General features: G+C 37.8%; 1 protein-coding gene across 3 annotated transcripts in view; it reads left to right on the top strand.

The window, feature by feature from the left end:
* KDM1A (lysine demethylase 1A) overlaps nt 1-16,666 on the top strand; it is a 61,963-nt gene that overhangs the window by 33,827 nt on the left and 11,470 nt on the right. For 2 of the 3 annotated variants that reach the window (XM_072827889.1, XM_072827890.1), the window contains 7 exons: nt 251-329; nt 1,323-1,415; nt 2,213-2,319; nt 4,066-4,147; nt 5,576-5,670; nt 15,409-15,551; nt 15,921-16,011. In XM_072827889.1, the coding sequence (XP_072683990.1) occupies nt 251-329; nt 1,323-1,415; nt 2,213-2,319; nt 4,066-4,147; nt 5,576-5,670; nt 15,409-15,551; nt 15,921-16,011 (690 nt within the window). The remainder of the gene's footprint in view (nt 1-250; nt 330-1,322; nt 1,416-2,212; nt 2,320-4,065; nt 4,148-5,575; nt 5,671-15,408; nt 15,552-15,920; nt 16,012-16,666) is intronic. The other variant, XM_072827891.1, reaches the window with a different exon arrangement.

Genomic DNA, 16,666 nt, shown 5'->3' with positions numbered 1-16,666 from the left:
CCTACCAGCTGTATGATACTCGCAAGTTACTAGGTTTTTTGTTTTTTTGTTTTTAGGCTAAATATCTTCCAGCTTCTTCAGTAATTTACTCATTTGACATCGTTTTGTGTTTCATCAGTTTGTCAAGAATATAACCCTCTGTCTCAATGAAAGGAAAGCCTATATTTGAGGCCTTAGAGTTGAAAAGATATTTTAAAGTGGTCAAGTGGTCTATGTCTACTCGTATAATAAAATTTCCATTTAAATACAGTTGCAGTTGTGGTTGGATAATCCAAAGATTCAGCTGACCTTTGAGGCCACTCTCCAACAATTAGAGGCACCTTACAACAGTAAGTAGTGTTATCAGTGGGATTAATTTTGGTTCATGGTTCATTGATAATGAATTTTTTCAATTCATATTTCCATCTTATTTTACCTTGTGTTATGCAAAAATAAGCCTTGTAGAAAACTATTATGTGTCTATTATTTTCTTGGTTTTTAAATTGTGAGTTTAAGAGATTGCTAATCATTTCACCAGGACTATGTTCCAACTTTAATCCTTAGAGTACTTTGTTGACATTTGATTGGCTGGCTGGCTTTCTCATTTTCCATTTACCACCCACAAAGTCTTGAAAAGTTTTTTCCAAAGTAACTGAGTATAATACTACTTTTAAAAGGGGTTAGTTTAGTTTTTTTTTTTTTTTTTAAGATTTTTATTTATTTATTCATAGAGACACAGAGAGAGGGAGAGAGGCAGAGGATAGGCAGAGGGAGAAGCAGGCTCCATGCAGGGCTCCTGACGTGGGACTGAATCCCAGGTCTCCAGGATCAGGCCCTGCGCTGAGGCAGCGCTAAACCGCTGAGCTGCCCAAAAAGGGTTAGTTTTATCCTTTATGTCTTCTATAACAGCATGTCATTATTAAAAATTCCAAATTATGTGATATGCATTTTGGATTACACCACAGACCAATAGTTCTAGGAATCACTTTTCTTTTTTCTTTTTTTTTTTTTTTAAGATAGATAGATATAGATTGATTGATTGATTGATGAGAGATAACAGAGACAAAGACATAGGCAGAGGGAGAAGCAGGCTCTATGCAAGAATCCCAATGTGGGACTCGATCCTGGGATTCCGGGATCACATCCTGGGCTGAAGGCAGACACTCAACCATTGAGCCACCCAGGCATCCCAGGAATCACTTTTCTAAAGGAGTCACATGATCTTGTAGCTTATGGAAAATATGTATAGAATAACTTTATGATGGATAAATAGAAGAGTTAAAGAGCTTTCTGTTTAAACTGCTAAAAATATGAACATGTTTTAAAATTCATTTATCCTGTAGGTGATACTGTGCTAGTCCACCGAGTTCACAGTTATTTAGAGCGTCATGGTCTGATCAACTTTGGCATCTATAAGAGGATAAAACCCCTACCAAGTAAGGACCTGACCAATAGACTTTATGGTTTTAAGTTACAGTTCTAGACTCTCTTTTATTTCCAGGAGATTTTAGCATTTTATTTTGATTCCTAAGTCTAAATTTGGAGTCAGATATTCCCAAGTTTATTATAGGTCAAGTTTAAAGTAAAATCTCTTCATAAATATGCATTGCCTGTAATTGCTGGTTTGATAAGTGTACTTTAGTAAAAGATATTGAATTTCCAGTATAAGAAAAATCAGAAAACAAAATTTGTTAAAAAGGAAAGAAGTCCATTATGAAAGCAGATTTGAGGTTTTCTTTCAGTGGCCTGTTCTTTATACTGCCAAGAACCTAGGAGTCAGGGATATTTTGAGAATTAACACATTTGTTTGTTTTAATTAATTTATCTTTGATGCTTTAATAAGTCTTCAAAAAGGAATAGTAAAGACTCCAGAAGTAGAGCTTAAAGATGACTTTAAGAATAATTTGGCTGTCATATTGTCCTAGTATAATTGTGAGGTAAATGCTATTCATAATAAGTTAACCTGTCACATGACTGCAGTATAATGAGAAAGTAGATCTTAAAGGATTTCATTTATAAATTTTTAACACTGAATTAAAGTCTGTAAATTTCAGGTACTTGCTAATTTGTATTCAGATAGTTTCTCTATTTTGAAAATGAGTGAACTGTTTACCTTGTAAGACATTGTGACATGTTGAGAACCTAGAGGTTTTCATGATTTAGAAAATGGTAAAACAGACTCTTATATCTGCAACAAAATTTTGTAATTTTTATTCATTTTTTTTCTTTTTAGCTAAAAAGACAGGGAAGGTTATTATTATAGGCTCTGGGGTCTCAGGCTTGGCAGCAGCTCGTCAATTACAAAGTTTCGGAATGGATGTCACACTACTGGAAGCCAGGGTAAGAATTTTATTTTGCATTCAGAAAGCCTCACCTAATGGAAATAGATATTTATCAATACAGTAAGAAATTATCTTGCAAATTAATGAATCCTACAACTTGAACTAAACCAAACAGATTTGTATACTACTCAGAGTATTTTAGATTATGCTATTTATATTGGATAAAGCAATTTTGACAGTGAAGCTTTGAAAGGTGCTCAGTGAGTATTTAGAGTATGCAAATGATCTATATAGCCTTTTGATGGATATTTTTGGGTCATTGTTTCTTATAGTTAACTTTTCAAATTTTGGACTTTCATCGACATACTTGCAGGTGGCAGTTATTTTTAGTGGTGGAGCAGAGTGGATTGTATTCCTTACTTGATAGTAAAAGAAAAGGAGAGCATCTCAGGCAGCAGCCGACTCTGTGTCTGATGTAGCCAAGATATGTTGGTTCCCTTATCGTCAGTCCTAGAAAGAGAAATGGAAGTTGAAGGAGGAAAGGGATGATGGCACAGAGTAGGGGGGAAAAGAACATCATGTTAAGATGCTACTATTCAAATTATTTTCGTGAGTGATTTTTTTAAAGATTTTATTTATTCATGAGAGAGAGAGAGAGAGAGAGGCAGAGACACAGGCAGAGGGAGAAGCAGGCTCAATGCAGGGAGCCTGATGTGGGACTTGATCCCGGGTCTCCAGGATCACGCCCTGGGCCGAAGGCAGGCACTTAACCACTGAGCCACCCAGGGATTCCCTCTTGAGTGATTTTTGACAGTTATCTTCCAGTGGCTTACAGGCCTCTGTGGACTCATACCATCTAAAAAACAAAAAAACACTTCTCAGGTTACCTAAACGATCTAAAATTTTATAGAAGCTTTCAAAATGTTTTGTGTAGTATATCTAAGTTACTTTTTATAAATTGTTAATTTTAAAAAATATTCTTTTAAAATAAAGTATGGAAAAATCAAAATAATTTTTAATATAGTCTTGTAAAAATGATGTTTTATAGATAATTTAGGAAACATTTGTGTGCCCTCTTGTCCTGTGTACTGGCAATATAGTAATGAATAATGGGATCATTATGATCCCTACCCGTGCAGAGTTTTAATCTAGTATACAAGAATTTGTTTTGCTTTGTTTTGCTTTTGTTTAATTTCAGGTTACAGAGTATTCTCATAATATCCATGATTAAAGTGTCACTACAGCTCAGTAATTTTCCCCCCATACTTGAAAATCCCTAGTCAGCAGAGATAAACTTGGGTCTATTGAGGAATGAGAGAGATTGTCAGAAGTTTATGTTCAGTAGACATTCTGCGCCAGGACGTAGGGCTGCACTAGTAAACCATTGGTCTGAGAAGTCCTCGGTCATCACAATGGACTTTGGGGTTGGGGGCCAAGAGTCAGAACTGGTAGTAGAAAGGTGGCATTTAGTGTTGCAGTTTGTGAACAGATATTTTCTGTGTGAGTGGCCCTTGCTCAGCCTAAACAGTAAATGGTATTAGAGACAGCTGGGTAGAGAGGTAATAGTACCAATGGCTGAATATGTCTCTGGCTGTCAAATTGTTTCATATCCTATCATTCCTTACCTACCACTCATTCAAATAGTGCCCATGCTGCAAGCCATGTATACTCAACTATATGTTTGTTTTATTTTGTTTTGTTTTTTTCAATTATAAGAGACAGAGGCCTAGGATGGTATACCATGCCGGGTTCTTATGGTTAAAATAGAATTGATGATTTCAACCATTTAATTTCTGAAAAACAGGATCGAGTTGGTGGACGAGTTGCTACATTTCGCAAAGGAAACTATGTAGCTGATCTTGGTGCTATGGTAGTGACAGGTCTTGGTAAGTAGTCCTTAGTTTGTTTTTGTTTTTTGTTTTTAAAGATTTTATTTATTTATTTATTTACTTACTTACTTACTTATTTATTATTTATGAATGACACAGAGAGAGCAAGAGGCAGAGGGAGAAGCAGGCTCCATACAAGGAGCCTGATGCGGGACTCGATCCCGGGACTCCAGAATCATGCACTGGGCTGAAGACAGGCTCTAAACCACTGAGCCACCCAGGGATTCCCCAGTAGTCCTTAGTTTTATGCTGTTATACAAGGTCTGAGATTCATGATTAAGCTTATGTTTTAAAGCTTTTTGTTTAAAAACCCATAAATGTGGTTTTAAAACATTTTGGTTTAAGATACTGTTCTTACTGTTAGCAATAGGTGAATTGACAGATAGTCTTCCTGGAAAGATACATTAGTATGTGCAAAATTTAAATGGTACATATGTTTTGACCTAGCACATTCAGTTCTAGGAAATTATCGTAATAGACAAGTGGACCATGTTGTTTGGAGCTTTTTTTTTTCTTTTTAATTTATTTAGTTTTTGCTTGTTTAAACATTTTTTTGTCTATTTGAGAGAGTATGTGAATGAGCACACATACACATGCAAGGAGGAGGGACAGAAAGGAGGGAGAGAATATCAAGCCGACTCTGCGCTGAGCACAGAGCCCGTTGCAGGGCTTGATCTCTCTCTCTCTTTTTTTTTTTTTAAATATTTTATTTCTTTATTCATAGAGACGCAGAGAGAGAGAGAGAGAGGCAGAGACAGGCAGAGGGAGAAGCAGTCTCCATGCAGGGAGCCTGATGTGGGACCTGGGTCTCTAGGATCACACCCTGGGCTGAAGGCGGTGCTAAACCTCTGAGTCACCAGGGCTGCCCGTGAGGCTTGATCTCGACCTGGAGATCATGACCTGAGCCAAAACCAAGGTTCTGACACTTAACCAACTGAGCCACCTAGATGCCCCTGCAGCTTTTGAAATATGGCATAGCAAAATGTTAGAACCCATGGTTCTGGAGATTAAATTGTTATACAAGGAGAACTATATAGCCCCTAAATATTTTGTAGCTTTATACTAACATGAAATTATGGCCAGTTTATTGCTAAGTTGAAAAAAGATTACACAAGAATATATGCATTGTGATCTCTGTGCGTGTGTATGTGTATGATCTATGATTTTATGCACATGAAATCTAGAAGGAACTGTAACAAAATGTTAACTAACACATGGGGTTTGGTTATAGGTAATTTTTTGGCTCTTTATGCTTATCTTACATATTTTGTATATTACTTATTATTTTAGTTTGGGCAGTTTTTTGATCTATAATTCACATATCCTAAACTTGGAGTATTTTAAATTTTGAGTAAAAATATTTTTGCTTTGATGTTTTCTCTTTTCATAGATATGTTGAATTTAATAGTTTGAGTTTTTTTTTAGGAGGGAATCCCATGGCTGTGGTCAGCAAACAAGTAAATATGGAACTGGCCAAGATCAAGCAAAAGTGTCCACTTTATGAAGCCAATGGACAAGCTGTAAGTTGAGGACAAACAGAACTTTTCAAAATTTCTCTGGGTCAGTTGAAACAACAATTTGGGGTAAATGTGTGGATGAATATACCCACATGTCAGTATGAACTGAAGGTAGAAATTATGTGACATTCTGTTTGTTCCTTAATTGTGAGCTATAATATAGGATGGGATGATTATTGCATATATGCAAATTTACATTGCCTATTCAGGCATTCATCCTTAGACATTTAATGAAGGCTAGCTAGACAGTTAATTTTTTTATTTGGCTGTGGCCACCTACTCTAAGAGACCTGTGAAATTGACACCTGATTCATTTCTTTGTATTGTGCCTCCCATCATGTGCTTTAGCTCTGTGTGCTCTTTATGACTTCAGTTTTGTGTGTGTAGGTTCAAGATTTTAATGAACTAATGGCCAAATGGTGATATTGAACTCAGATGTTTAGGTAGATTAAAGTATTTGTTGACCAGGGGCATAGGAGCTTCCCCATGTTTAGTAGGCAGTAACATGGAAGTGATATTTGCTATGAGAGAGTAAGAGTAGTTTAACAACAACCATGTTGAGAGGCTTAGACCATGCAAGTCAGTTCTAATTTTGGGGGATGGGTGAAATTCAAAAGTTCATATTCAGATTTTACCAGCCCTCCCCTATCAGGAATGAGGAAGTTTACCATTCTTAGGATATAAGCATGTTATCATCTTTATATTTTGAGGAAGATTCACTATATAAATGGCAGTTCAGCTGTTGTTGCTCAAAGTGGTAAGATCCCAACTCTTGAATTTACTCAAGAGGCTTTGTTTGGTTTGTATCAAAAGAAGACAGACATAAAGGAATGCTTGGCTCTCCCATCCTCACCATTCTGGATTCAGATTCCTCCAGGGCTTATTTTGGGGTGGGTGGAGGGCAGGACCACTTTCTGGCAGGATAAACAAACTAGAATGAGCAAGAGAAAAAGGAGGAAGTAGAGCTCTTAACAATTCAATAAACTTGTTACTCTGCAAAGATCTCTAAAGGCTATAGAGATGAATAAGACAGTCCCTGCTATATAAGACCCCACAGTCTAGTGGGGTTTGTACACAGATAATTTTTTTCCCAACTTTTTATTATGGAAAATTTTAAACCTATACAAAAGTAGAAAGAATAGTATAATAATGGACTTTCATTTATTCTAGTCTTATTGCATCTATTCAATAGATTTTTTTTGGTCTGGAGTATTTTAAAGCAAATCACAATCAGGAAATATTTACTAAATATTTGCCAAAATCTAGGCATTGTTCTCTACATTGAGTATGTATTCCCTGCACTCAAGGGTCTTAAATTATAGGGACTCTGGCTATCTTACGAACCCAAGAACATCAGGAATTATAGGAATTAAAATTAAAATCAGATATTAAAATCTGTGACACTCCCATTTGCCCCCCAAGTACACGCCAACCACAAACATACTGCTCATACATATACCAGTAACACAAGGCAGATTTGCCAGGGGTTAGATAAAAGGATAAATTGCTATGGAAGAGTCAGTGGGGAGGGGAAGAGAGTGAGAGTCTAAGTCTCTGAAAGTGGGAGGGGCAAGAGTAGGGAGAGATTTAGAGGGAAAGCATTTGTGAAGATAGCTTAGGACTTAATGTGGTTGTGGAGGAAGGTTTAAGTCTAAGAAGTCTTTGAAGGAGGCTGGAATTATATTATTAGGGCTAAAATAGAAAACTGAAGATGAGGATGAAGGATGTTGTTTTACTAGGCTGATTTGTAGGTTGGGACTTCTGAGGGTTGAAAGCAGAAGTGACGTGACCAGATCAGTGTTTTAGGTAGATAGATACTACATTAGTCCTCAAGAAGTCATGGAATCCAGACCAAAGATTATCACTGATCATTGAGACACTGCTTTTTTCTTTAGACTTCTCTGAATTTAGATCAGGTTTATTTAGTCTTTCTAACAGTAAAAGGAGTTTTTTCTAGTAGAAATATCCAAAGAAATTGTCTCTTCCTTTCTTGGTATTAGAGGAACTTTAACACATTTTTTAAAACCTTTGCTTCCACATAGTATCCCAGCATTCCCCTCAAGTATGGCCTGCAACCAGCTGCTAATTCATGAACTAACTGTTGGTTACCAGTATGGGATGAGATAAATATGTAGCTTATGCCAGAATGTAAAATAAACTACATCGTTAACACACTGTTCAAATGATGATTTAGGGGAAGCAGGGGTGAGGGGTGGTAGCAAGACTTACCCAATGAAAAAAGTGGTGCTTCAGTTACCATCTGGCATAAACTCCTAATCTCACTAGGATCAGCCCTTTGAGTAGCATTTTAGTAAACCTCTGTTAAACTGGTGTGTGGTTTTCAGCATTTTTTATGCAGGAATATTTTTCCAAGGGAAATTTATAGTTGTCATACAATTCTGATCTTACAAAAGGATTTCTCTAAGTCATTTTGTTTGTATTTGGTGCAGTAGCCAAGTAGTTAAGGAGGATTCTTCAAGCACTCTCAAATTTAGGAGAAAATTGTTTACAGCTTTAAGTTCTGCTTGCCTTAAGTTAATCAAACATAAGAAGTCATGTTAATGTTTTTTGTATTTGGTGTAGCTGATAATCTACCTCAGAGTAGAAATGGACAACTGTTAACCAGTAGATTGGCTTTTGGCTTGTAGGAAAAGAACTAAGAGCTTTTAGTTCCATTAATTTTGTTTTTAATTACAAATATATTTCTTGACTTCAGAAACCTAAGGAGTAAGTAGGTCAGTTGCTTTCATTCTTTCATTTTTCAGGGGAAGAATCTGAAGCTCAGACAAGGTATTTGCCTAGGGTCGTTCTAATCAATAAGTTGTAGAGCATAGGATATATTGCCTGGTATTCCATACCAAATTCCCTTACAGGCATATTGTGCTTTGCTTTATTGCATTTCCCAGATATTGCCCCCCCCCTTTCATACAAATGGAAAATTTGTGGCAACCCTGCATAGAGCAAGTCTGTTGGCACCATTTTTCCAACAGCATTTGCTCACTTTGTGTCTCCATGTCGCATTTTTGTAATTCTCACAATATTTCAAGACTTTTTCAAAATTATGGTAATATGTGATCATTGATTACAACTTACTGAGAGCTTCAATGATAGCATTTGTTTTAGCAATGAAGTATTCTACTTTAAGGTATGTACATTGTTTTTTAGACATAATGCTATTGCACACTTAGGCTAACTACAGTATAGTGTAAACATAACTTTTATATGCACCGGGAAACAGAAAAATTGATTTGACTCACTTTATTATTACGGTGGTCTGGAACCAAGCCTGCAGTATCTCTGAGGTATGCCTATACTTGTTCTGCTATGTCTGGCTGATACCTGAAGGAAGATGGGGACTGGAATAAGTGTGATTGCATCAGCTGAGTGTCCATCTCCAGGAACTTTCTTTTAATAGTTACTCTAAAGGAGGCAACAAGGCCCCCACTCCACTCCACCCCACCCCCAGTGGACATTCACTTAGCCATTGATTTTTCTTCAGTAAACTTTTGAATGAAATGGAACTGTCTTCTCTATTTGTGGACAGTCTCAGTGCAAAAGAGGATGATTTGATGGTTCTGTTGTTAGTATCTAGAAATTAATTCCCTAATCCTGCACAAAGCAATTAACTCAGAGTGACAAATATCATTTGTAATACTGTCTTAAGGACCTATCACCAAACCTATCATTTTGCTTCTATACAACAAAAATCACATAGCAAGTGGTTTTTATTCTGTTAATTTGTTATATTGTTATTATAACAATCACAAGAATCTCTGAAAGAGTTCACTTCTTTATTCTCTCTGGTCTTGCATTGGCAGCTAGGATGTTGAGCCTCTGTGTTTTTGACAGAAGCCTTAATTTTATGGCTCCAGATGACTAGAACAAGGCCTTTCTTCTTTGATTCTAATATAGGATGTCCCTATAAGTAGAAGTATCTTCCAAACCCATAAAAACAGAGCTAATACAGCAGCTGCCCTCAGATTGACTGATGATGGAGTTATACTCTGAACTATGCTGTAATCAGCTTTAAAAGAACATGGAGATCGTTGAGAAATAGCATAATTCATATTTCAGGAGTCACCAGTGAGGAGACTGAAACATGGATTGGTGGGGAAACGGGAAATATAACTGAATGTTTTCTATGTATCTCCTGTACACCAACTAGTAATTCAAGAGCTTTAAATTCTAGTTTGTTTTGGCTTTCTTGAGTAATGAAACAGCATCTTAATCAAATTACTTCACTACTAAGCATTTTGGATTAAAAAATCTCTGGTTTCCATTGGGGGGAGGCATTTGGGTGTTGTGTTTTGTTTTTACCAGATGAGGCCCAAAGACTCAGTAACTACTTGGAGAAACAGATCTTGATTTTCTTCTTTGGAATGACTCAGCTGTTGTGAGGAAGAAAGATACACTTGAAAGATAAGGATTGCCAGGTCTCTTATGAAGGCCATTAATTTGGTTATTCTCTGTACCTACCACAATTCAGCAAGTTTTCACTTGCATTCATATAGAGTGATGCTTAGGTTAGTTATACATTTGACACAAGCCTGTTGGCATTTTAGTTTTCCTATTCCTTTGTGGAAACAGTTTTCGTTAGTTTTTATTTTATTTTATTTTATTTTATTTGAGAGAAAACGTGAGTGACAGGGCGGGTGGGGAGGTGGCAGGCAGAGGGAAAAAGTAGAGTCCCTGCTGAGCAGGGAGCCTGATGCATTGGGGAGGGGTTGGGGGTTTGATCCCAGGACCCTGAGATCATGACAAGCTGAATGCAGACACTTAACCTACTGAGCCACCCCAGGCACCCCCAGATTGCTATTTTAAAAGGTGGTTTTTCTCTACCTCTTAAAATCTTCTAATCCTGTTTTTTTATAAATGTAAAAATTTCGTGCCTGCCTTTAATGTTCCTAAAGTTGCAAAATAGTTACTTTCCTTTCAAATATAGTTTTATAATACTGACTTTGCTTTTCCAAACCTTATTTACTCATTACATAAGAATTTACAGAGCACCTCTACTGTGTGCTAGAAACTACAAGTGAACTCCTTAGACATGTTAGTGTGCCTTCTCCACGCAGCTTAGTTACTGCTTTAGAGAAATCCATTATTTACATCCCCTAAAAGTTTCTTATGACAACTGTCTCCATTTATAGAATAAATAAATTTTATTTGTATTAAGGATAATATACGTGTTGTCCTTTACGGAGAATGGCCATACCTCATTTCTTTTAGCTATTTGGGAATCTGAATAGTGACTTGGAGATGTTAATTTTTCTTTTTCTTTTTCTTTTTTTTAAACAGTTTCTTTCTCTTTTTTTTTTTTTTTTTTAAGATTTTATTTATTCATGAGAGATAGTGAGAGAGAGAGAGGCGAAGACATAGAGAAGTAGGCTCCATGCAAGGATCCCAATGTGGGACTCGATCCCAGGACCCCAGGATCACGCCCTGGGCCAAAGGCAGGCACTTAACCGCTGAGCCACCCAGATGTCCCCAGATGTAAATTTTTCTACCAGGTATTACAGAAGGTCCTAATCCAGATCTTTCATTTTATCATAATTTTAAAAGTACATGGGAATGGGAGAGACAGATTTACTGTAGCCTCTGTTGGCCAGGTTTAGCCATTACAGCCGTTTTTCATTGTGTTATTCTTTCCTGAAGATTTCTCTGGCTAAATCTCTGAACTTTGGATGCCCAGGACCTAGCTGTACCTAACTCCATCTTGCTCTCCTGCTAGAGAGCTTATGCATACTGGAAGCAAGAGAAATGGACAGTGTTTTGAAGATCTAAAGGGTTTGTGATGATAGAATGCAACCAGAAGTAGAACTGAGGAGAGCTGTCCTTCGTGAGATGACTTCTTGCAGGATTAGGACCCTGTCCAGAAAGCCACTTGGCTCTCACTAGATTTATTCTGCATAGGCTAGATACTCAGTCGGCTCTTCCTCAAGCCATGCTCAGGGATATTCCATATAATCTCTGCAGGACCATAGCAGTCAAGATTGTACCTATTTAAAGCAGTGAGACACACCAGATTCTTAGTTTGAAGGAACTGTTTGGAGCCTTTCATAGAGAAGTAAATGGGTTTGCAAAATTGTAATCAAAAGCTGTTTCAAAAAAAGTGTTTCAAAAAAAGTCTGTTTCAAAGTGATATCCATTTTGTTTGAATCTTTGCTAGAGAACAATTATCAAAGATACTTTACCTTCTTAGTTTACTGTTATGTTCTCGATATGTTGTCATAGAAATCCAGCTGCCATCAAACATGGTATGGTGCTTAGCCCCTTGCAGTCATTTGCTGAGTTCCTTTCTCAGGATGCAGTTTAAGAAGCTGAATAGAATGGTCAGGTAACCTGAAAATTATTGTGACTTGTGTTTAAAGATTGCCAATATTTCAGCTCCTTTCCATAATTTGTGGACCTAACAGAGTTCAAGGGTTCTCACCAAGGCAAGAGCAGTGACCTAAAACAAATACTTAAGAGGTGCTCAGGGGGTAGTCAGTTGCTAAAGTTCTTTTCATTGTCTGAATATGTGAAATGGAACATATCTGACTTAGCTTAATTTTAGAAATAGAGTCAAGATTTAAATATATCAAAAATATATTTTGGTTTTTTCCCAGTCAGTGTTGGTTTCCTAATGGACAGGTATTTGCTATTTTCCAAATATTTCTTTAATTTCAAAGTGGAATCCTAAAGTTAATGGGAAAATGCAGCTTTCAAAGCTATCCCTGGTCTCTCTGGCAACAGTCCTAAAATTGCTAAACTAGGTGGAAAATGGATGGGGCCTAAGTGCTGTCTCTTGTATTCTGGAAAGTGGAGTCTCCAGTTAGAGCAGTGGACCCAGTCAGTGGACCAGAGATGCAGTCTGTCATCCTGCTGTCCATCAAATGAGACAGTCATCTTTTTGGTTTGGTTTTTGTTTGTTTGATTTTGTTGTTCTTGTTTTACTGTTTTGTGTCTTTCCTTTTCTCTTTCATTGAATTTTGATTTATTCCTCACTGCTTTCTGACACCATCTCCCTTTATCACCCTCACACCCACCCCACCCCACCAAACTGCCTTTCTTTTGCCCATTTCTGTGCCTTGACTTTCCCATTTTGGTCTCTATACAGTCTGTTCCTTGTTTCTCTGGTGGTTGCAGCTTCTGAGCTAACAGAATGCTTCTGTCATGCTGTGTGTTTAAAGCCTTGATTTTACTGCTGTCATACAAAACTAAACTTGACGTGGCTGTTGGGCTGTTATTTACAGTTTATTTCTCTCTCTGCTGCACTGGTTAAAAGGACACTGTCAAGGTATTTTTTTTATATAATTTTTCAAATCATTTTCTTCACTGTTTACAATAACCCATTAAAAGCTTGAAACTTCGATCTTTCCCTTCCAAAGATCCTCTCCATCATACATTCACACTGGTTTGTTGTTGTAGAGTTGCGCCTATATGTTGGGCTGGTGCCATTTGAGTTTTTGTCATTGAAAGCGCATGTAAAAAGGTTTTTTGTGGGGTGGGGTGGGTGGACTAAAGGGGAAAGTGTTATGAATCAAGCGGGCTGCTCAGCAAACAGAGGGAAGAAACAAAAGGTCAAATTTGGTCCCTCTAACCTTGACAGTGTCCCTTTAAATGTTTCTCTACCACACACCCTGGACCCCAGTTACTGAGCCTGAGTGCTGCATACTTTTCCAGAATGAACTTCCCTATGTGACTGTCACCCTAGCTAAAGAGATTAAAGCTTGTCTGAAGCAAGCCATCCAGTTCACACTGGAAGAGCTTTAATCTGTACCATTTGCACACTTGCGTATTGGCACATTCTGCCCTATTGCAGAGGCACATGTGATCTGGTCCCTCTTGCTTCTATAGCATCCTCTTGCTTGGCATTTTTGAAGCCACACATAGAAATATCACTATTTTGTACTCCATGAAAACTAGTCATGCACATTGCATCTGGGATCAGTTAAGATCTCATAACTATACAGATTTTGTGTTAAAAATGTAATTATTTCCTTTTTTAAAGAAGCACCAAATTTAGAGTTTCTAGAACTGTCTTTGGTAACATCATTGCAGGAATCACGCTGAGCAAAATTTCAGCGTTGCTTTGAGCTGCTCTGAATATGAGCCATCACATCCTTGAGCAACTGATACAAGGTAAATGAAATTCCTGACAAGAGGGTTTCTTCCATCAGCTCTGATAGCTGTGTAATCAGAACAATGTAGGGTGTCACCAAGAGCTCCTTCTTTTGGCCAGGGAGTTGAATGTGTAGGTAAGATGTGTTTGATCCACCAGGTCTTAGGTACCACTCATCTATATAAGGGGCACCAAGCATCCAAAGTCTGATTCTCTGCCTTACTTCTCAGCATAAACTAGAAGATTCTCAGAGATCTATATTTGTTAGGCCAAAGGGGATTCTCTAATTCATAAAGATTTCCTGATGGCTCCCATTCTTGGCCTTTTGGAATTTGATGCTTTAGAATTTCTGATTCGGTCACTTATGGGGTCATATTTATGGTTCCAAAAGAGAGTTGTGGTACATTCCCTTTCTTCTTTTGATTGCAGATTGTACTTTTTGCCATATTCTTTTGCCACACCATGGCTCATCTAGTAGAGTTACTTGTGTGACTCCTCAGTGAAGGGGCAGAGACAAGTGCTTTAAAAGTTGTCTATTCAGTTGCAAAGGGAAAAAAACTAAGGCATTTCAAATGAGAGGTAGAGTCTTATTGTGATGATCTCGCCCACAAGTTACCTCTGATTGTAAAACATCACTCCTCCTTGGCCTTAGTGTTTATTAGAACTTTTCTTTAATGCTGTCTTCTTGTTACCATTTTAGGTTGGCTGTAAAGTGAAATTCCATGTTTTGAATCCCATTAACTTGTTAATGCCCAGTTTATTCTGGCAAGAGATGCTTGCTTTAGACATGCTTGCCTTAGATAGATATGCTTTTTTCCTTCTTGCTACTACTGTGAATTCAGCAGTAAAATTGCAGATGCAGTTAAGGTTAGTACTGAATTAAGCAATAGCAAAGGAATTTGTGTCTGCTAACTGATGGTGTCAGTAGGCAGGAGCACAGCAGGGTTTAGGTATGTGGTCTTGCAGCTTGATGATCTGTTTTGCGATCTCTCTTCCTACACAGTAATGAGCCAGACCTGGTACCTCAGTCACTCATAGTCTAAGAGCTTTAGGCATTCAACTCTGAACTTAATCGGTGCCATAAAACACTGTTACTCTGCGAAAGAATGAAGATGAGATTGTGTTCTTATTAATAGCTGTGAATTTCACTTCACTCTTTCTCTACTCCCACCTGAAACTCATCTTTGAGGGAAAGGTAATGCCTTGGGCTTCTTATTTTTCCATCCTGCCCTTATTCTGGGAGGTCCTCAGGTGTGTTGACATAGTTTTTGTTCTCTGAGACTTTTCCAGTGTGGCATTTGCATGTCGGCCCAGCTTATCTCAGTGCATGTCAGCTCCAGGACACCTTGTGCTCCACATAACTTCAGTTAGCACCAATTAGGACCAAGTGTGAATCCTGTGGCTGTTAATAGAGGTGAAGTCTCAGCTCAGAGGGCAAACTTGGGAGAATAGGAAACTATCAGGGCCAAAACATTTCATACCTCATTTAATGGAATTGACAGATGGAATCATTGTCCTCAAAGGTTCCCCCTTTGAGGTACATATTTTGACCTTTTAAACTGTAGAGCATTTGTGTTTTCATGGATGGTTATGTTTAGTCTTATTATAAGGACCAACTCTGCTATACTTCGGATTTGCAGGTTCCTAAAGAGAAAGATGAAATGGTAGAGCAAGAGTTTAACCGGTTGTTAGAAGCTACGTCTTACCTTAGTCACCAGCTAGACTTCAATGTCCTCAATAATAAGCCTGTGTCCCTTGGCCAGGCATTGGAAGTTGTCATTCAGTAAGTATTTTGAAACTGCTTATTGTACAGTGAATTCCACTTAGAGATTTGCTATTTGTGTTTTAAATTTTTCAGCAAGTCTTATTTGAGCTATTTTTTAACTTATTTTCATGCAAATTAATTAAATCCCAAAGTAAAACCATTTAAAATAAATGATCCTTGAAGGCCCCTCTCAATTCTAAAACTCACAGCTTTATATAAGGTACTAAACTATATTTAACATAGCCTAGAAAATAATTTGCCACCTTTCTTGTCCCAGAGTATTAGAAATTTCAGTGGGCCTTGGTGTCCTTGAATGCCTTTGATAGGTTCCTGTCTTGGGCTACAAAGCTGGCAGTGTGGCCAAGGCATATATTTTGTCTCTTTTAGGTTACAAGAAAAGCATGTCAAAGATGAGCAAATTGAACATTGGAAGAAGATAGTAAAGACTCAGGAGGAGTTGAAAGAACTTCTTAATAAGGTGAAATTTTAGATTTTCTTTATACCTGAAGATGCATTGGTTGGGAGATGCTTTAAAAAATTTTAGGTGTTTTTTTTTTTCCTCCAGGGGAGAGAGGGTCCGCCAGCTAGGGCTCATTATTCTTGAGAAAATAGTGACTAACAAAAGGGGTAGTTTTATCTGTCAGTCTTTCAGTACAGTACTACTGGTAGGTTGTTGCCATGGGAAATAGATCTTTGCTGTGTTGGGTTCCCTTTGGCAGAGTTAGCCCAGTGCCTTCTGCTGGATTCTGTGATGAGATGGAAATGAGCTGTGCTGGGGTCAAGTTGCCACTGATGAGGACAACAAATCAGCCAGAACCACAATTCACTGCCATAATTATTTCGTTTGAGGTGCCAGGATGGGAATATTCCTCAGTGCTGTGTCTACTGAGTGCCCTTCTTTCCCCCCACTTCCCAGAGGTCCCACCACTTCCCAGAGGCCCGGTTCTCGACTGGGAAACCATTTGTTTTCTCCTGATCCTACCAGCTGCAAACATAATACCAACTTAGGGAGAAAACATGAAGTGAGACATCCTCTGTGGGGGGCTTTTTAATGCAAAATCTGAGTGCATCTTGTGACCAGACTCTTGACTCTCTCTCACTGTGCCTTGTTTCTTTATCCTGTCAAATGAGAA

Source organism: Canis lupus, chromosome 5 (assembly GCF_048164855.1).
Source record: "Canis lupus baileyi chromosome 5, mCanLup2.hap1, whole genome shotgun sequence".
Classification (NCBI taxonomy): Eukaryota; Metazoa; Chordata; class Mammalia; order Carnivora; family Canidae; genus Canis; species Canis lupus.
This window is presented reverse-complemented; position numbering and strand designations above follow the sequence as displayed.